This window comes from Cloeon dipterum, chromosome X (genome assembly GCF_949628265.1).
Source record: "Cloeon dipterum chromosome X, ieCloDipt1.1, whole genome shotgun sequence".
Classification (NCBI taxonomy): Eukaryota; Metazoa; Arthropoda; class Insecta; order Ephemeroptera; family Baetidae; genus Cloeon; species Cloeon dipterum.
The window spans coordinates 13869020-13890493 of NC_088790.1; the positions used below are offsets into that span (position 1 = coordinate 13869020).

Genomic DNA, 21474 nt, shown 5'->3' on the forward strand with positions numbered 1-21474 from the left:
AAGTGGACGTGATAACCAACATTATTCCTGAGGTACCTGCTGAACAGCTCAAAACTATTACAGGCATTTTAAAAAGGCCGAATAGCAAACATGGCTTCTGCATTTTTTCCTATTTGGAAAGATTTTTCTTGTAACAATAATCGTAATCATTTTAAGAAAATAAAATAGAAATACAAAAAATTTAGAATACTGACCCATGCAAAAATATATGTTTCATTGAATTGATAGATTTTAGTTTTAAAATATGGTGTAAAATTACAGTTGAGCATACTATAGTACTGCTTTAGATACTAAAAAGTAAACAAAAATTGCCATATCATTTAATTTAAATATAAAAAAATCTGATGTGCTGATCCTGCACATCCGATAATAAGATTGATTCATACACTTAGAAATTATTGATCAGTTAATGAGATTTAATTTCCAAATTAGTAATAAGCTCAATTATGATATTTTGTATACTTAATAACGTCACAGTATGTATTCAATTTTTAAATCATATCCTAGGTGAAACGCAATGGGAAAAAGCAATAGAATATGGGATAGCGTCCCGAATTTCCCTAATCATTTCTATTACAAAGTTATGTTTTGAGGATTTAAGAAGTTGTTCGCAATTTTATGATAAAAAATTGGCTTGGAGAGCAGCCGTTTCAGCGCGAAAATAAAGGAAAATCAGACTAGCAGACAAGAATATGTTCCCAACGCTTTGTCTGACGGACCCTCTCAAATTCTTGAGCGTTTTCACATTTTGGATCGTTAAACTTGTGCTAATTATTTACCAATCTAGATTTTAAATTAATGTGTTTTATTTCCAATATGTAATTTAACAAAGGAAAACCATTGAGTTAAATAAATATTTCCACGTTTTAAGTATATTTTTTTAATTTCAATTCCTTACAAAACTTGAAAGAAGCCATAAGCTTGGAACTAAAAAAAAGACATTCTCTACAGATGATCACAAAATTGGCAAAAATTAAGCACGCAAGATAATCGCATATTATTTAACTATCAACATCAAATAAATCTCCATGGCTGCATCCCACACATTCTGGTGGTATTATTAAAATGCATGTCAAGTTCATGAGACATTTTTCGCGACAAGGTTAGTCATTACAAATACTAAAACAAGATGGTGACCTGACGAAATCGATAAAGAGGGAGAGAGAGAGCTTGAGAACAAAAAGTAGCACGTATATTTTTTATACAAACAGATATTATGCAATTGACTGCAGCAAACTAGACAAAAATGCACTGGATTAAAAGCTCAATATGATTGTTTCGTGACTCACACTTTCGCAGGATACAATCATATCAGTGTATTTACATCGCATATAGTGTATACATTTTTATTTTTGAGTTGTGTATGCCATCTCTCAATCGACTTGTAGCACTGTCTCCTGCGCGAGGGCGACTTTCTGCAGCATCCGTTCAATCGACTTCGCTTCAGAGTTTTACAAATCCGAGTAGTGACCCGCACCTGTTTTAAACAGAGAAAGTCATAAGCAGAGACCTTGAAGTAAGAAATTAAACGAGGAACAACAGAGAAAAAACGGTCGAGAATGTTAATGAAAATATGAAACGAATATGTTATACGGGGTCGCGTGCAGAAATCATGCACCCCAGCCGACTTCCCCTAATTGTAAGTTTGATGCATTTTTTGAGGGGAAATTCAACCGAGAGCTATTCAAAATGTGAAGCGTGCAAAAATGGAAAAAAGACGGCCTGTTCCTCCATGATTGAAGCAAACTGCACCATATATGGGTCAATGCTGATGAGACGAGTTAATAAAACTTTGATTATGTTATGAGATATTGTTTATGTTATTTAATTCGTGTAAAGAGAGTATTCGCGCAATACATGACTTGTGAAAAATGTCATGAGAGAAAATATGGATGTTAGCTGAATGTATGATACAAACAAAATGAGAAAGAGAATAAACTTTCTACAGCTAACTACTTACTTTTCTTATTTATACAACGCGTGAGCGAGAACCCCCACCCCATCCCTCTTTAGTTGGGTCGTTTCATTTATTTATTTTTTTCAACTGGTGGAGTTTACTCCAAGTGAGAGAAGTTTGGCAAATAAAAAGGGTCAAATAATAAGAAAGTAGCACAGTCAAACTATAAAATAATCAGAATTATTTGAAACCAAATGACAGGGCGTTAGGATTAAATTGAAATAGCGGAGCCTACTCAATCCAAACACTCGCACTACTATAACTGATCGAACGACCTTTCCTGCACAGAACCCGACTCAAAAATCAAGCGAAACTTTGGTATCAGTCCGTGAGGAAGGCGCCGATTACTTTGAGCTAGCGAAATATTTTCAATTTTTACAGTTCTAGCCAATTTGCACCGATTCGTAGCCACAAAGTTTTTCATCCGTTTCTAAATTATATATGCGTTTCAGTCTCGATCAACGAACCTGGGGTTTATAATTGAAGTGAGTAATAGAAGAGCAATTCAGATGGTTCACGAGGCTGAATTACAAGAAGTGTTGGCCTGCGAATTAGGCGTGGGAGAGGATTGGTTTGGGACCATAAGGGGCGACTGGACGAACGGCCGTATCCGCGGACACTTGGCGAACTGCGCGTCCATAGGATTGACACCAGGCTGCGACAGAACCCTGTATGCCCTGGCAGGAATGGCGGCGTACTCTCTGGGGTCCATCATGCCCCAAGAATTGTAATAATCAACGTAATCGTAATAGTGGGGTCCGTACATGTGCGGAGGGTAAGCAGGGTAGTACTGCGGCATCATGAGCGGTGGCTGCTGAGTCTGCAAAGGCGACGGTCTGGCGCCTCCGCTGTCCGAGGAGGCCGAGCTTCCGGTGGTTCCCGTGTCGTAAGGATCGTTGTCCTCCTCCTTCATGATCCGAAGAGCTGTTGCGTGGATGCGGTTCGTCTTACTCTTCTTGCCCTTTTTCTTTGACAATTCCTTCGCGAGCTCACGCACCAGTTTGGCTGCCACCGTTGGAGACGCAGGCGAGGTGATTTCTGAACTGCTGAGGCTGCTGCTGTCGCACATTTCGGCCTGCAGAGGTAGTCGCAAGGTGTCCCGTTTGGGCTTGACGTCCGGCTTGGTCACCGGCACGATTACGTCCTTGGACTCGGCCGGCTGTTCGCCGCTGCCCTCTTCTGCATCGTCGTCCTCTTCGTCGTCGCTGCAGACGCCAGCATCTTGCAGCAGCTTGAACAGGCGCGAATGCGTGGCAGCACGCTGACATGCCAGCATGAGATCCAGTCCCACTTCGGACTCGCTGTCCGAGATTTGGCGGCTCAGGTCAGTGACACCGGAGTCGTCCTCTGTCGAGCTGCGTCTTTTGTTCCGTTTGCACTTCTTCTCGCAGACAGAGCTGGTGCTCCTCTGCGGTTTTATGGGAACCTTGGGAGGCTCCTCTTTGTTCTGATGGATTGGCGGACTCGACGGCTCACTTTCCTCACGGTCACTGTCCACCTGGTGCGTCGTGGCGACGCTAGGGACGCTGCTGTTGCGCCTGTGCCTCACAGTCTGGATGCTTGTACTGCTCGAGTCGTCCTCCCAGTGGCTGTCCTCGTTTTCAGGAGGTGGGGCAGGCGTCCTTTTCAGTGGCAGAGACAGACAGATGGACACTTCCGGACTGCTCCCAATGCTGGCGTTAGACTCGCTTCTTTGCATCCACTCCTCCACCTTGGCTGCGGCCTTTGCCTCGGAGCTCTGCACCTGCTCGCTGTTTCCGACGGTTAGAGTGGCCACGGGACCGCAATTAGTGCTGCTTGGGCTAATTTTTATCCTTAGTGGCAGACGGACAGTAACGGTGGCGTTTGCTTCATCGTCGCTGTCTTCTTCTTCGGAATCAGACTCTTGCTTTATCTCCATCGAGTCTGCTTTGGAAATTTCAACGACGGTTGATGAATTTTTCAACCGCCTATCACATTCTTCATCACTAGATTCTTCTTCTGCTTCCACTGGTTTTTTAACTGGTGGTTCATCTTCCTCGTCTGATTCTTCCTCAGAGCTGGATTCCTGTTTTGCAGCAGGCTTGTCCTCCTCTCCATCCTCCTCCTCTTCCTCATCAGAATCTTCTTTTACTTCTATAGTTTGCTTCTTGGGGGTGGCTTCTTCCTCTGATTCTTCCTCCTCCTCTTCTTCTTCTTCTTCTTCCTCCTCCTCCTCCTCCTCTTCCTCTTCGTCACTCTCTACCTTTACAACTGTTGTCCTCGACTCACTTGGTGAGACACTTTTCGCCGTGGTGACCTTTTCATCTGATTCCTCTTCTGTGCTTTCGTCCTCCTCTTCCTCCTTGGCGCTGGTGTTTGGGTACTCGTCCTCGGTTTCCCCATCGCTAGATTCGGTTTCTGTGCAAGACTTGCTTGACTTCCATCCGCATCTCATCCTTCTCACACTCTCTGCGTCAGACTGCTCACTTTCTTCATAAATTACACTGAGCTGCTTGCTTCCCAGCTGGAGGTTAGGCTCTTGATTATTCGGCGGCTCTTCTTCATCGATTTCACTTTCGTCGTCGTCGGTTCCAATAACCCTGACATCAGTCACGGATTTAATGGCTTGGATTGCTCCACTGCTCAATCGCTTCGGCTCAACACTCTCCTCCTCCTCCTCGTCGCTTTCCTCTACCTCTGTTTCAGAATCCTCGCTATCTTCAGAAGAATTTTGGTCTTGATCGGTCGTCGATGCTGCTTGATTTTCTGATTCGTCTTGCGACTCTTGCTGTGCAGCATAATACGCCGCCTGATTTGGGTCGTAATAGCCCATTTCCTCTGTGGATGAGTAGCCCGAAAATTCTTCAGACTCATACCCGCTTGGGTAATAGTATCCTGGAGGATACTGGCCGTAAGTTTGGTAATAAGCGTACATGTAAGAATCCCAGACAGGGTCGCCTGAGCTTCCCTCTGGAGGGTAATACCACGAATAGGGAGAAGGACATGGGGATTGGTTTGGATAATACATAGCCTCAGCAGGTACTTCGCTATAAGCCAGGCCGTCTATAAAATAAAAATACACGTGTTTGATTTCCTTTTTTATCATTTCCTCTTAAAATTATAGATCTATTTTAAAATAATAACTGTGCTAATTATAGTAAATGGAATATACATTGGACCCATCTGATGATTAGTTACGATGAGAATAATGGCTTGATGAAGAGAAATTTCGGAACTACTGTCTGCTACTTACTTTCATCTTGATTCGTTCCTGTCATGGCTTGGAGCATCTTGAAAGACCGCGAGGGGATAGCACTGCCAGTATACTTGCGAGGCTCAGGCTGAGCGCTCTGCTCTGAAGGAGGCACATAGAGCTCTGACGTCACTCTCGCCTGTTGCACTGGTGCTCTTTGCACTTGCACTGCAAAGGAAATCACTCCCAGTGAATGGGAAATGATTCAATAAAAATAAATCTGTTACCATAGTCTTCACTGGCGGAGGCGCCGTTTCCGTCGGGACCAGTCATTGTTTGCAGCATTTTGAAAGCCCTGGACGGAATAGCTGCGCCGCGATATCTTGGGTCAGCTTCTGTGTGCAAAGAAGAGTCTACGTCGACTGAAAAAGTAAATAAATGAAAAATTAGATTTATTTTTTGGGAGTTTAATACATTAATAAAATTGATATTTTTTCAGCCACCACCAGATATTTAATAAAATCTGAAATACGCTACCAAATTCATATGTATTATCGTAAACATCTTCCTTGCTCCTTCCAATTGGTTTGCTCCCGGTTGTGAAGCCATTTTTCATTTCTGTTTTAAATTATTCAAGTTTGTTGAGAAAACATATAATCTAAATTTAAATAAAAATCATGGTAAATACCTTGTGCCTTAAAGCGGTCCATCAGCGCCCTATCATCGTTGGAGAGCTGCAGCTTCCGCATCTGTGATATCGGGGCAGGTGGGGGCGGCCCTGTTTGGGTGACCGGCGCCGCTTGGGGCTCGCCCTCGATCTCGTCGTAGGAGGTGATTCGCTGGAGCACCCTGAATGAGCGAGACTGTGTTGGATTATCTGGAGCAGGGGATGCCCAACCGTGACCACCACCAGCCCTTGGAGACTGCACTCCGGGGCTGCGTGTTAGTAATATAGAAATTAATTAGTCAAAATGCAATCAAAAACGGAAAAATGAATCTACAAAAAAGCTAATTTATATGCTATTATTGCAAAATTATAGTGAATTTGCGTGTAATTTGTTAATATCCTTTCCAAAAGAATTTCAGGGTTATTTTTAATGTTAAAGCTAGAATATAATAGTAGTTAAAAATATTTGAAAATAAAAATAATTGCTTAAATGATTTACTTTGCTGCTGGAGGACTGGCGGCGGATCTGCCTTCGATCTGGATGGGTATGACCCTGATGTTAGCCTGCGGTTTGCTGGCTGGAGGGCTCATCGGCGAGTTGCGACCCTCCACTTGAATGGGGATGATTCTGCTACTAGGCTGGGTCACCGGAGGAGACCACATGGGCACCGGAGACTGGGGCGAGGGCGAGGCAGAATTCATCCAGGGCATGCACTGCTGCGTTCGGTTCAGCATCACTGAGGCTGGCTGCACCTGAGGCGGATGCTGCATAGGCTGCGGCTGTTGCTGCATCACCACTGGGATGTAAAGGGTGCCTGCAGGCGGCTGATGCAATTGCGTTGGAGTCGGGGAAGCGCGAACAGGCTCACTTCGCATCTAGTGGGGACGTTAAGGTCATTTAGAATTACGCACGTTTTCTTATGATTGATACACAAGGGTTACAAGTGTTTATTAACTTGTCCTAAACTCGAGTATGAGTAAACCTATATACTTCGAAGATATTTTAGACACATATTATTTTTTATTTCATTCCTCCAGGGATACTTGTTTGACATGACTCTAGGCCCATAAAAGCACTGTCAAGAGTACTGCGCACTATATTGAAATTACTATATTGTTTCGTTTTATAGAACGCTCATTGTGTAGAAACGTCTTGATCCAAAGCCATTTGCGGATATTCCCATATCCAGAGCTGGTTTGACTTGAGAAAAAAGAGTGTGCAAACTGGTCAGCCAACTCGAACGAATAAATAAATCATTGCTAAAGGGTTGAGATTTTTATGTTAAGACGCTTTATTGCAACCCATCTTTCAGTTAAATTTTCCGACTTAAATTCACGTTTTAAGTGATTGACTTGTGAACATACAATTGTATTAATTTTTTTTAAGTCAGCGATTTATGTCAAATCCTGGTGGTTTTCGGGATATATTTCAATAGTCTAAAATAAAGATTAAGATATTTAGGAAGCTTTACAGTTCACTGAAAACTATCTTGCTCCAGCTATGTACTACTGACCATGAAGCTATAAAATAATATATAAATGTTTGTTAAATTATAGCTTAAAAATAAAGTAAACCAAACTATTTTTTTAAAACTAACCATCTATAGGCCGGTAAAATTATGAAAGTAACCGTGATAATACGTGAATAAAAATCATTTAGAGGGCCATAAATTTGCTAAAATTCTTGAGGTTATTTCACATAGTTTTTTTAAAAAGTAGCTTTAATTAAAAATGGAGAACATTGATTTTTTTGGAAGAAAACATCATATCGGTGAATTGAACGATTTTATGCGAATTTTCTATTTTAGGTGGTTTCTACAAGGGATAAGGCCATATGCAAGTGTGTCTCTAAAAAATCTCAATATTCATTCTCACAAAATCTAACGCACAGAAAAAATAGTCCATTGTCTTAAAATCCCAGCCCTAAAATCATTGCTTTTCGCTTTGCCAGTTGTTTTCGAAAACCTTTTGCGTCTCACCTGTTGAGGGATAGGAGACTGAGAAGTTTGTGGGGGCGGCGGAGGTGGTGCAGGAGCGGGAGCGGCACGCACCACCTGTGGCATCGGAGGTGGCCGCTGTTGCATTTGAGGCTGCGGCGAGGGCGGCGACTGCGGGGGCAGCGAGGCCTTAATCAACTCTGCCAGGGGCCGCGGGGGCTGCTGCGGCGGCGGAGGACGCACCTGCTGCATCTGCTGGGGTGGCGGGGGCGGACGCACCTGCTGCGGCGATGACGGGGGCATCGGAGGCCGCACCTGTTGTGGCGCCGGCGGTGGTCTGTTCTGCGGCATCGCAGGAGGCGGCGGGGGCAGCACTTGCACCGCGACCTGAGGAGGCATCATCGGCGGGGGCGGCGGACCCTGCTGCTGGCCGTTGGTCGGCGGCGGTGGCGGCCCGCAGATGCCCTCATTGGCGGCGTTGCGGCATATGCGGCGGGCCATGCGGGGGCTTTTGATCTGCGACAGGTCGATGCCACCTGGCGTGTACGTGAACGGCTTTTTGTCTTTGCTCTGGCCCATCATGGCCACTTGGATGGCCGCCGGCGGCTCCAGGGAGCTGGTAGGCGGCAGCTGGAAATCATAGGTTAGGTTTATTAATGTATGCAACCAGCTGGAAACAACTGCAGTGCTGCTTGTTGATGAGCAACTAAATATTATACCCGAACTGGGTTAAATTAAATAAAAATGAATACCCTGGGTCTGGCTGCCATCGGTGCTCCTGGACCCGGCATTGGGGGTGGTGGGGGCGGTGGAGGCGGTGGCACTCCAGGTCCCCCACCCATTGCACCTTCTGAAATTGATTATAAAAATAAAAATCTCATTTTTATATTATTTTAAGTTAATACTTTATTCTACAACTAATTCATGCTTATTTACAATTTTCTCAGAGATTATTCTGGTCTCAAAAATCGAATGCATTGTTCTACAGTATTTTTTCACGACGAGAGTTTATTAAAAACAAATTTTTCCCAATTATTAGAAATTTAAATGAATTAGGAGCTCGCTCTAATTTTGATTTCAACTTAACTAATCTAATTAAAGATTAATTTGGTTTTCAATTTTAAATTTATGCTATAGATAAAATAGTATTGAATGCCTAATTAAACAAAAATTAACGAATATCAACAGAAATCGGTCTATAAATAGTTTATATACAAATTCCAAGCAACTTAAAGTCAGCAGGAGTTATAATAACAAAAAAATAAATTCAGTAATATTGTTTGCCAAATTTAAAAGGAGCATTGCGGGTTTGCGGTTCATCAGTGAATTTTTTTAAGCCTCGAAACACAATATTCCCGTCGTGCTGAGAAGAGCAAAGAACAGAAACCGAACACCAACCATACCCCTCTCAAAAGCAAAGTAAACCATCTTACCTGACATGTTGGACCCTCGCTTGGTCCCACCAGATATTTGATTCGATTGTTGTCTGCAATCAGAGGGGAGATATTTTGTAAGACAAATGCTTAGATATTTGTTTCAATATTGCAACACTTTGTTTTTGTTATATCAATATCGCGCATCCCGATTAATTATCTTCCACGGCGCGTGCTTGTGAGCAAATATATCGTACTACTCGTCAGCGCAAACTTTGAAAGGCAAACTTGTATCAAATGCAACGCAGCACGATTTCATGCTGTCGAAAAGCAGGATGCCGCGGCGTTGAAATTTCTCTCATTACTCACTGTGACAATTTGAATTTTATTCAACTCGTCAGCAACTTTCTTTCGCAGTTCGATCGTATAGTGCACTCAAGGTTAAGGACGCACGCCAAATGATTGCTTTTTCACTTGCCTTTCAAATCGTACAAGAATAACATCTGTCGAATTGGGACTTTTAGACGAATAAAATACGACTGTTTATAGACGGCTGCATTTAGACAGATTTGGAGACAATTTAAAAGGGTTAGACTTTCTTTTAACCACTTTTCCTTGTCAATAAAATTGTTTTTAAATTTCACAATCAAACAATTAGAGCAATGTAATTAAAAGCTCAATTTTTTTAATTAAATTATCACGTTGGAAACTAAAATTGGCTAAATCGTTTAATTTAAAAATCAAATTAAAATTGTTCATTAAACCAGTAGGTTTCAAAGAGAAAGTTATTAATTTACAATAAATCACATAAAAATATCATTTTTGTAAGAATATTATTTTAAATACACCGACCAAAAACCAATATGTACCATTGTCCGCGTTTGTTAGGTTTTATAAAGCTCCACAGTTCACAAGTGATTTAGATGGTTTTGGTGGTTAAATTAAAGCACGGTTTTAAGTTTGGCTCTAATGCCTTAATTGCGTGATTTTTATTCTTCGGTGCCTAAAAGTAAATCAGACATGCACAGAAAAAAACAGTCCACCGTCTTCAAATCCCCATTATAATCATCTGCTTTCTTTGTAGGAGAACTAGATACAATTTTAAATGCAGTAAGCAAAGCACTCGACTTCCTTAAACACTTTGAACCGGGTGTGGGCAATTGCGGCGCGTGGCCGCTTGAACCTATTTAAAAATAGTCAGCAATCACTCTCGCGAATCGCAAAGAACAGTGTTCGGAAATGTGTGTTTTGGTCGAGCAGCAGGCGCGGAGGCCGTAAATTATGGCCGGTCGGCGGCCGACGCGCGCGTAAATTTAGCAGAGAGAGAAGCAGTGCGTTGGTCCTGTGGTCTGGGCCATCCTCCCGGCGCAGGCAGAGACATAATGGCATTTTGCGAACCTTGACCTTGGATTTACGACCTTTAGCTTGTAAGGAGAGCGTCGATCTGGGCATTTGCCAGCGCGGATCGACTGATCGCCGCCTTGCTTGCTTCTCCGCCAAATTTATTGCAAAGGTTATATTTAAATCGAGCACTCACACGACACCCAAATTAATTAGCCGCTTTTCCGGAATTTCAGAACGTGCCGAGTTGGAGCTTATTACCCTTGAGCGTCAGGCGGCTCTGAATCCTGGCAAAAAGCCGAAATCTGTTTTGCTGAGAACACTTCGTCATTATTCAGAATTAGCTCAAAACTGGAGAAAATTTTACGTGGATCCAAGACTTCGCCGACGCCGAGACCAAAAAATCGCGGTGAGAGCAGCAGTCCCACGACCATTTCATTCCCTATTTGGCGTAACGAGTGCCAATTTGTTTTTTCCTGATGCCGCCGAGCAAGGTTACGATTAGCATCATCCGCCGCCATGATGCGCGCGATGCCCATAAGCAGTGCGTGAGGAATTATTAAGATGAGAAACCACATCTCTAATTTGACGCCTATAGGCGCCTTGCGCGAGCTTAGGTGCAATACGTCGGCGCCTGCTCTCGTGATAGACAGACGTGCAGACTTTTCTGCCCGAGAGTCCAATTGCAACAAGGAAAAAACAACACGCGAAACCACTTACAAACACCCGAGATGCTACATGTCGAGAGACACAAATTATTTACAACGTGATTTTTGCACTTCAGCAGCAGATGAAGGCCGTATATTTTAGGACAAAAAATTGTAACTCATGATGAAATATCTTTTCCTGTACATGAAAAAAGCCGCACGCTATTGATTTGCTCAGCAATGTAAAAAAATAAATATTTGCATTATAAAAGTCATAAAAATGGATCAACCTTAAGAGAGGCCAGTAGTTTCTATTAACGAGGATTGATACTGCAAAACCCTGCATGGAAAATCCTTGTTGCCATTGCATTAACTAATCCTAAGTTCAAGTTTAGTTTAAGTTCAAATTGATCTATAGATAACACTAAGGATAGTAGTGATTGGTATATCCAACTTTGTGCGAAAAATCATGTTACCCTCCATATGAATTACATTGGGGATAACAGGATTGTCAGATTCTGTCCTCTACCATCCTTAGTCAAACGGGGCCAAAAGTTAATGAAAAATCGCCATGATCGGTCGACCCCTAAAACTATTCTACTATGAGTTATTTTGCATCAACTAAATGCATGTGCGTGAAAAGATAACATTTTCTTCTGGATAAAAATGCATAGCATGACCAAATGAAAATTTTACTACAAAATCTCCGTGACGGCGAAAGAGCAACGTTTATTTAGAGGATTTTATGGTAAAGAAAGTAAAATATATTCTGCTCGCAAAATATAAGGTGAGAATTCAGGGAAAACGAGACCTCTTGTTAGCAGTTGTTTTCCGCAATCGTTAAGTAAACCAGCAAGGAGAACTTATTGTCTTGTACTTGAAAATAAAAGGTATGCGTCAACAGGGAGTCAAGGGCCACCCGCAACAAAGAGCAGCGGTGAGGTCGAAACCTTTTTACGACACGTGAATCACTCATTACTATCTCGCCGAAAGGAAGGCTGCTTTTGTGATTTTCCCAGCTTGCGGTGACAATGATTCAGATCAAATTATATTGGAGTGCAGAGAGTAATATATTCCTGGGCGCGGGCTAATCACGAAAGTGTGCTCTCACCCGCGGCTAACACGCCGTCCGAGTGACGTGAAGCCGCTGCTTTCTTCGGTGCTGCTGCCTCGGGAGTGAGTAAGGAATATGCTGTGTGCGTGATGTCATCAGAACGCGCGAGTCAGAGAGAATCGACTGGAATAAAGCAGCGTCCGGCGCGCGAACACATCGCAGACCAGTCAGTTTCTGCCGAGCAAAAAATGGTCTGCACTTGATACCCTGACTGACGCCCACTTGCTGCGATATCGCGCGACCGTTGGAATGAGGAAAGGCCGGTAGGCACCAAGACATGAATAATATGAACCAAAGAACCATTGCAATGCTGACTAATCCCTGGAGTAGAAAACTCAGTATTATTTTGGGGATGATTGAAGGCAAAAGAGTTGGTCTCCCAGCTAAAATGGTCAATTTTAGAGAAATTAAAAATTTATTTACTTGATTTTGTGACTTGTTTGTCGTCGTAATTATTCCTAGAGACAAAAATGATCTGGAAAACGAAACTTAAGCTGGTATATAAATTTTCCATTTTTTCTTATCTAAAAACTTTCATCCACAAACGAGTAAAAAGATAATATTTTAAGCGTCAAATTATTGAAGAAATTAAAAGTATTACTTGGTTTATAACATAAAGCAGTTTAAGTTGGTTCTAACTATTAAGTTAGTAATTCTTTAAATCACAGTTGAAATCTCCATGAAGGGCAGTTACCATACTATAGATTACAAAATTAGTAGGCTCAAATAAAAGTCACAGAAAAATAATTACAAAATAAAAGATTCAATAAAACTTGAAATGAGCGATTGGCTTTTTTCAATCGAGTTGCATTTTTTTCTGGCTTTTGTTCGATCTTTATGTGTGTTGCATTCACACCTTTTTTTAACATTATGACGGTTGGAGCAGCGTCTTAATTTTCACCCCTGGTGCTCATGACTCGTAATTGGAGAAGAATGAATGCAGTGGGAGAGTCACAAAAACCAGTTTTCAGGCGAAAGATGCGCGACCAGTACAATCGGATTTTTTTTGCTAGACTACTCTAGATTGTACTAAAAAAATAATTTTTCCTGACATAAATTTTTATGATTTATGATGTTAAATAAATGCAAGTAAAACCTCCAATTTTTCGCGCAAGAGAATTCAAGAAATAAATACTAGACCAGTTTAAAAAAATTGTAAGTGTTAATTGGTAAAATGAATCAGTAAGTTGAATGATAAATTTTTAATTTTTAATGATTGTGCAGCGTTTTGAAATAAATTTTTAAATTTTCGCAAAGAAAATTAATTTGGTTATTATTCTCCATGCAGTTTTTTACTTCAGTTTAAAAATTGGTTATCTATCTATAAATTTATACCGTTCATAAATATTTATAGAACCATATAAAATTAAAGTTTAAACCAACAACTTTCTAATCTAACACTATATATCATTTTAATTTGACAGCGTGAATGAATGAAAAAGTAATGATGGTGTAACGTACATCATATCAAGGATGTGTCTGTCCACCCCCTGATCGTAGGTGACCCTGTCGTGGGGTAAAGACTCGATGATGGCGTTGGCCTGCGGGTAGAACTGCGTAAGCATGCCTCGGTACATGTTGTACGCCAGCCTTTTGTTCTTGTCGGCCAGGTCGGCCGTGTTTGGCTTGTTGGTCACAACGGCCGTCCGTGTGGCCATTGCTGCGAAGGCTTAACTTGAAGGTGCACACCTGTTTCTCAGGGCGAGTGTTCGCCGGCGTGCACTCACTAAGACTGAACTGCGGCCAGATGGCGAGGAGCTGCATGAGAAGAGGCAGTGGAAGGAGACTCAGAGAAACCCGAAACTCCCGCCACCACGCTGATAAAACGTATTATACGCATAGAGAAAGGCAATCCTGCCTGGGCTCCTTGACTAATTTTTTGTGCCTCTTCGTCTATTGAACGGGAATTGGTTGTGGTCGAAATCACATGGCGTCGATATGATGGCCCCACAGAAAAACAATCAATCAATATTTAAATAAAAAAAGGTGGCGAGACAGTTGGAAAAATCTGCATAATAAGATGAGTTTCGTTTCCCTTTGCAAAAAAAAGCTGCAGCTTTGTTGAACTCATTATCAAAGGTCAAATTGGAAGGCAATAATTTTCTACGCCCTAATCTGGGTGAAATAAAAAAAATAATGATAAAATTACAATATGAATTAATAAACGAAACCGCATCATAGATATAATAACCTATTTTAGAGTCTTCTAATTAAGCGATATTTATTTTGTTTAGACCCAACGGAAATAATTATACGAGGAGGATTAAATCAATTAATGATATGGATATCCCATTCTATTAATGTTCTGAATTCCTATGTTTGTGTTTTTTTTTATCAAAAATACACAAAACTAATTCAGTGTTTCTTTTCAAATTTTAATGGTAATAATAATTCTTTTTTACTATGATATTTTAAATGTTAAACAATAAACAAACATTTCAAAACTACGCGGATATTTTTTTTATAAAATTTATGTATTATTCAAAGTGGGAAATTTTCCAAATCTGCCCTATCTTATTTTTAGTAAAAATCAGCAATTTAGGAGAGAGTACCAGATAAGATCACTTTTTGACACAGCCGTTGAACCTTCGCCACACAACCAAGGCGATGAAAATGCTTAGTGAATGATTTTTAATTTTTTAATCGTTTCCTAGGACAGAATACGATATATTTCAGTATTCGTGTGAGTATAGCAAAAATTGACCTCTGCGAGGTGATTTGACGCGACAGTTGGTCGCACGAGCAGTGGCAGATGAAAGTGAGAGTGTCGGACGCGTGTAAAACTCAAGTGGCGCTCCGTATTTGGACATGCACGACGTGTGGGCGACCTTAACCCAGCTGCACCAATGCCAATGCTAAACTTAATTTTGTCCGAAACGACGCATTTCGCGTCTTCCGCCTTTGCAATTTTCCCGAGATGAAACTGTTTTCAATGCACCTTTGTTCGCAAAACTGGAACGTTGAAGGTTATTCGATTTGTTATTTCTGTTTGAACAACGTAGACAATTGTCGGCCACGTGTTTTTCCGTTTGTTTGTATGTTGATAGAGTTTATCTTCATTCTGTCATAATTCCGCAGCTGCTGCGATTGTTTTCTGGCAGTGTGGGATCGAAACGAAGTGCGGAAATGTGATTGCTGGCAAGGTTTTGTGACGTAAAAGTGAATAAAAATATGATTTTCGTCAAAATGTAGGTCCAACTATACTTGCTAAATTTCCCATTTTCTTTTGCTATATATGTGTTTTCTAAATTTAACGATATAATTCTTCAAGTTTTATTATCATTTTTACCATCTCTCCTAAAATTTAAATTAGCGTCATATGATTAAGAAAATAACAAACCGAACCAGGGAACTTGACTTCTTTAAACAATTACGTTTCTTTAAGTGCAGCGAGAGATTACTTGAAATATGCAATGTTATCTAGTTTTCGGACAGTTTTCGGAGGCTTATTTTCCTGTCTTTTTGCACTTTCAACGTTCCAAACTAATATCTTAAAATATTTACCTTTCGTTTATTTATTACTTTTCAAGAGGAAAAAACAATTAAGTCGATGGAATTTTTAATATTTTTGCAAAAATAATCTTTCCTTCGTGAGTACCACGATATTTTTGCTAGCTATGTCATTTTGAGGCAAACCACAACAAACCGCAGCAGAGTCTTTATATGGGGCGGCGCGAATATTGAGAACAGACACGATAACAATAAGTCGAGCTAATTAGCCGGTCCATTAATTGGCCGTTAAACGGCCAAATGACCCAATTGGCGCGACGGGACGCCGGCCAATCGAGTTTTGCGAACAAGGGACGGAAGCAAAGTAGGTCCCTCGCCGTGTGTCGACTCTCGTCAATCGTGCAGCGCGACAGAAAAGACAGCTAGAGGGACTTTTTGTTTTATGGCTATTTTTAAGAGAGCACCGCGCTGATTTAATTAATCGCTCGATTGAGACGCGCACCGTGTCCCCTATAGCGCTTTTATGACCTAATTACAACGCGCAAAAGTCACGTGTGCTTTACTCGCGACACAACTTTTAATTGTCTCTCCGCGCGGGCTCTCTCGCGAGGAGAAAGTAATTTTTAACTGTGTTTTACTCTCTTGCCGGTGTTGTTGTCGAGAGTGAAGTGAAGAAGAGAAATGATTCGCGCCAGTGCAATGCAGGATTCTCTTTGGGACCATTTTGAAAGCCTGCAAAGAACTCTTAGGGTTATTGATTTTAAAATTTTTGTTAATAACAGCTCGAAATAAGTTTAAATTATGATTTTCATCTTTTGTCACATTTAGAAACCAAGAATTAAAAGAAATGGAAGTGTAGTTTTATTATAAGCACTGCGTACGTCATTATTAAAATGCGTCACGACTCACAAATAATTTACGTAACGGGAAGTTTGTATTCATAACAACACGTATAGAGTGAGTGTTAATTTGTTTTTTAATTTAATAACTCTTTTTTATTTCTCCAAAAGAGCACTATACTTCCAATTTAATAATATAACTTCATTGGAATTAGGGAAAATTTATTTTTTATTCGTCTCTTAACTCAATTGTGAAAATTTTTTAAGTGTTGGCCCTATGTAAAAAAAGAAGTTGGGCAGTGCCTAATGAGCTACCAAAAGGTCACGGACCAACAGGAAATTTATTTGATCTGACCCGAAAAATAGTATTTGAGAAACGACAATTTTAAACGATCCGTACGTGCATAGTTCTGGTTAGCGTGAATACATTTTTATTTTGTGTAGTTAGTTCCTCGCGTTTCTTATCATTATTATCACATGGCGAAGAAACGTGTACAAAGTGGAAACGTTGGCATTCGTACTTTAACTTACCTCAAAACGCTCGCGAGGGGCCAAAATTGTAAGGCGGACGTTGTGCTAGAGTGATAAACTAGCATGGTCGATATTATTTTCATCAAGTTTTGAAAATGGACTACAACAAAAAGCGGACGCTCGTAACTTGTCTCGTGTGCTCCATCATATTCATTGTGATTTTCAACTATGACCTGATACCTATAACTACTGTGAAGCTGGAGGATGTCAAAGTGCTTGAATGTGAGACAGTCTTTTATTTAGGATTTGCGTAACCAAATTAACTCTGTCACACAGTGAAGGACCTCGATGGTCTTGCGGAAGACGACGAAATGCTTTTAGCATTCACGAGGCAGATGTTGGTGAAGCCGAGCAGTGGCCCATATTTCCTCAGCAAGCCCGGTTTTTACAATCCTGAGTACAAGTACATTGTCGAGAAGCTTAAGAACCGAGTGAGACTTTCCTCAAAACAAATCCCACAATTTTGAAAAGATCTATAGGTGTGAGTGATACATTGATTTTTTTTTTCAGAGGAACGGTTTTTTCATAGACTGCGGTTCCTTTGACGGCGAGGACGCGTCGGTAACGCTGCCCATGGAAATGAATTTAAACTGGCGCGGCATTTTGGTGGAGCCGGCACCCAGAAATTTGTATAGGTTGCGGTTGAAAAACCGAAAATCGTGGATATTGCCGATCTGCATGAGCACAACCACTAAGTCAACGCTGGTACAATATCTTAAATAAACGTTATAAATTTTTAAGAATCAAAATTTACAAAAATATATAAATTAAAAAATAATGATAAAATACGCGAAAGACAGTTTTGCAATCTTCTCCATTATTTTTTATCTGCATATATTGATGTTGACTATTTTCTTGCAGGTTTCATACCTTGACTCTGAGATGCACAGCAAAATCATCGATCACGACAGAGCGCAGTCCAATAGCTACGCTTTAAAAACGATTTGCATCCCTTTCCATACGCTAGCCCGTGCTATGGGAGTGAAAAAAGTCGACTTTTTCAAATTGGACGTGCAAGGCGCTGAGATGGACATTTTAAAAACCATTGATTTCAACCGCGTGACAATCGATGTATTTTAACTCGTTTTCCAAACACCTTTTACTAATTTTTCTTGTATCACAGGCCATGATAATTGATCACTACAAATTTAATAAGGAGGAGAAAAAAGAAATTCTTCGTTTCATGGAAGAAAAAGGTTACATTTTGCTCAACACAACGCTTTTTGACTACATTTATGTACATAAACGAGTGTAACAAATATTTACAATCTATAATGATTGCAATTGTTCAATTTTATGTAGAGTGAATTAGATTCATTCTGTTGGAAAATATACGAAATATCTGATGTTGTTCAGATTGGCCCAATCCTTATAGATACAAATTAAAGAATCGAATTATTTACAAAACAATTTTTCAATAATGCTCTCTGTAAGAAGAAAAACATGCGATCAGCATCACTGAATTCACCTTGTGCAATTTATGTGCTGCAATAATTGACGCGAGAGACAGGTAGATTGTTTTGCCCTCTGGTGTCAGAAAGTATTACGGAGGTGCGATATCGTTTAGCCAAAGTATTAATTTAATCGTCAAGAAGAAGACACCTAGTGCAATAAGAGACCAAGATAAAGGTCACTGATGAAATTTTTATGCTGCTGTTTACTCAGGCGTGGAGGAAGTTGTTGGGTAACAGAGGGAAAAAGAGAAACGCAAAATATGCAAACTAAAGAAGCGAGCGCCAATTCGGACAATTTCAAACCTCATATATAGCTTGTATAATAAAGAGAAATAATAGATAATGATAAAAAAATTTGGAGACAGAAGCAAGCAGTAAAATGAAAAATGAGTAATACAAAAGCAAAATAATAAGTAAACATTTCTAATTTTTAAAATTCTTCAATTAAAAAAAACGTTGTGAAAAAAGTTTTTATTCAAGCTGTGCTTGACGTAAAGTCACCTTTAAAATTCACTTGACAATTTAATCCATTTGTCGGCCGCCAAAAATTAATTACACGTCGTACACAGAAAGGTGACCTCTTTTAATTGTCGATTAAAAACTCATAGCGAGAGAGTTTTGTTTGGTTTCATTGAACCTTGAACGAGCGAGGCAATCTTCTCGTGGACTCAGACTCACTCTAATCTGCTCTCTGGAATGTATTTTACGATTCACGACGTCTGCGGAGTGCACGCGGCTAAACCCGTCATTGACTCACTGTGCGCCGGCCGTGGCCGAGTGGGTGGCTCTCGCGAATAAGGGCAATAAACGCATAATCTGGCTTGCCCGACACCGTCTCGGATTCCATCGCAATCTCACCCATAACCCCAAAGAGACTTGGATTTTATTTAAGTGTCAAATTTTATACTTTTATTGGAAGTTTAGTTTTGTGTGGCTTTGAAAAGGGACTAATCTTGCTTGATTTTGACGCAGAAAGAGTCGAATCATCAAGCCTGAGCGTTTCTTCTGCTGGCGTGATTCGAGAGAAATCGCCGGTTAAATGACTATAAAGCTGCTGATGCATAATGCACTCGGCGCGTGAGTCGAGAGAGGCAACGCACACTGCGGAATGCAGGCTAAAAATTTTCTACAAACATCCTCTGCGGCGCATTTTCTCTTTGTATACGTCTCTCGCAAAGCGACTACAGATTTTTTACTTGCATTTTCCGTTGCGAGCAGCAAAAACGTTCGAAAGTGATTGATTTAATAACGCCAAACACGTTTGAACGGCTAAATCAAATCAACATAAGGCATGTAATTTAATGAAAGTTTGTGCACTTTAAATGACTTTATATATAAAATCAGAAAACCAGAAAAGTATAATGTTCACAAATTACATAATTTGAAGAGAAAAAATACGGAGAAAATTAAAAAAACATTAGTAAAGAATTACTTGAAAACAGGAGCAACTAAATATAGAGTGATAGGATGATTTTATATACTTGAAAATAATTTTACGAACACAATACATGAAAAACAAATGTACACGCAGAAAATTCATGATACATAATTAGCCAATTTAGCGAATGGCTTTGCTCTGCGAGGATTTATTCAGGGTGGTGAAATTTTGAAAGGGAGAAAAATAAAATAACACGTTCTCGTACTGTGCAGCGGCAATGAGTTAGGCAGGACGTTGTCGACGATCGCTGATCAACAATTCTTTTCTAATTCTGTGGCATGGAATTTTGTTTTGGAGGTAAAGATAAATATGCTGATGAGACCTGAAAGGTCATACCAGCCACTGTACAATTCGAGAACGTGTTTTTTTTTTTTTAAAAATTTCCCTTATAATTAATGAATTTATCTGCACAGAGCTTTGCCATTTTTTATCGTTTATTTTAAACTTCAGAAAATTAAGAATCATGGACAAGTTTTTTATAATTATTAATATTTCCAACAAAAATTCAAAATTTCTGCGATATATTTCCTACTCGTTTTGTAAAAGTGACTCATTAATTCAAAATTACTGCAGTTGAGGCGCATTTAGATTGCGCCTTGCATCAAGAACGCGCGTTAACCCCCCGTCAGAGTGGACACAAGAAACAAATATGGAGCGCGCGTGCACTCCTCGCGCCGGCGGATCGGACCAAATCAACCCAAGAAGCCCATGTTCCAATCAGTTGCAAGGAAAGCAAAGCAATATAAAAGGTCCGTTGAAGGGTTATATTCGAGGGTTAGCTTACCTGAGAAGGGTTGAAGCGACAGGGTTTGAGTCCCGGCGTGCGTTCGGCGGTTGCGCTCCTTTCTGCCTCTAACTCTCAACGCACATTTCAACCAGGAGGCTTCGGGCTGTGGGTTATTTTAGTCGGCCCGTGGGTTGGCACCGACACACAAAACTAACTGCCCTCCGCCTGCCTCTGCGTTTGTGTGTATGTATGCAGAGGGAGAGAAGAGACTACTCTGGCCGCCGGCACCGCACGAATCGCGCACGGTGGAAAGAAAAGACGACACCCCTCTTTCGCGTAGTAATTGGCCGATTGTCCACAAAAAACGGATCAACAGTGCTTTGAACCCGGCACCGCGCCGGTCTCCCGAAAACTGGCACACGTCTGTGATTCTCAATGGCTCGTATATTGGAAAAATTAAATTAGGACACAGCGGGCCCCTCCGAAAATCTACACAAGTCTCAAACCTATAGACTAAGAATAATAAAAAATAACCTAAATCCGCAGAGCTTCGCCCTGAGCGTAGGCTGTAATAGTAAAATTATTATATGCTATTTCACCATAACAATGCTTGAAATAATTATTGTTCAGACTTTATCTGGGCTAACTAGATATGTTGATGATATTTAATTATATACAAAATATTTTTAAATTTTAGCTAAGTGTTGATGACTTGGTGATCATCGTTAAAAATTTCTATGCAGATGGCGAGTAATAGGACCGCATTATTTTATATTTTGGTAACTGATATATATTTATACCAAAATCAAAAATTGTTTTATATCCCTGATGTTTATAAATAATTT

At 40.5% G+C, this 21474-nt stretch overlaps 2 protein-coding genes across 7 annotated transcripts; one reads left to right on the forward strand and one right to left on the reverse strand.

Moving 5' to 3' along the window:
* Positions 1-856: 856 nt before the first annotated feature.
* LOC135944997 (nucleolar protein dao-5-like) lies at positions 857-21050 on the reverse strand. Of its 6 annotated transcripts, none has more exons than XM_065492315.1 (11): positions 20687-21050; positions 9149-9201; positions 8468-8565; positions 7758-8345; positions 6278-6654; positions 5800-6047; positions 5649-5729; positions 5399-5533; positions 5172-5339; positions 2425-4981; positions 857-1477 (listed from the first exon to the last, which is right to left on the reverse strand). In XM_065492315.1, the coding sequence occupies exons 2-10, from the start codon at positions 9153-9155 to the stop codon at positions 2472-2474; spliced, it is 4212 nt and encodes a 1403-aa protein (XP_065348387.1). In that variant the 5' UTR covers positions 9156-9201; positions 20687-21050; the 3' UTR covers positions 857-1477; positions 2425-2471. The 6 variants fall into 6 exon arrangements, with proteins under 6 accessions (XP_065348387.1, XP_065348384.1, XP_065348386.1 ...); XM_065492312.1 differs by lacking the exon at positions 20687-21050 and adding an exon at positions 13652-13937 and having other exon boundaries at positions 7758-8342; XM_065492314.1 differs by lacking the exon at positions 20687-21050 and adding an exon at positions 13652-13937 and having other exon boundaries at positions 5800-5960.
* Positions 16756-18405, forward strand: LOC135946009 (protein Star-like). Its single transcript, XM_065493988.1, has 5 exons — positions 16756-17232; positions 17287-17441; positions 17521-17715; positions 17872-18081; positions 18134-18405. Exons 1-5 carry the CDS (start codon positions 17106-17108, stop codon positions 18263-18265), a joined length of 819 nt encoding a protein of 272 aa, XP_065350060.1. The 5' UTR covers positions 16756-17105; the 3' UTR covers positions 18266-18405.
* Positions 21051-21474: the final 424 nt, after the last annotated feature.

Excerpts from the sequence above, each read along its gene's own strand:
- LOC135944997 (XM_065492310.1), bottom strand. The coding sequence starts at position 13,848 with ATGGCCACACGGACGGCCGTTGTGACCAACAAGCCAAACACGGCCGAC. Across the intron at positions 6,048-6,277 it reads GCCAGTCCTCCAGCAGCAAA|CCCCGGAGTGCAGTCTCCAA; the intron begins GTAAATCATTTA and ends ACTAACACGCAG. Across the intron at positions 4,982-5,171 it reads AGGAACGAATCAAGATGAAA|ACGGCCTGGCTTATAGCGAA; the intron begins GTAAGTAGCAGA and ends TTTATTTTATAG.
- LOC135946009 (XM_065493988.1), top strand. The coding sequence starts at position 17,106 with ATGGACTACAACAAAAAGCGGACGCTCGTAACTTGTCTCGTGTGCTCC. Across the intron at positions 17,442-17,520 it reads TCGAGAAGCTTAAGAACCGA|AGGAACGGTTTTTTCATAGA; the intron begins GTGAGACTTTCC and ends TTTTTTTTTCAG. Across the intron at positions 17,716-17,871 it reads CAACCACTAAGTCAACGCTG|GTTTCATACCTTGACTCTGA; the intron begins GTACAATATCTT and ends ATTTTCTTGCAG.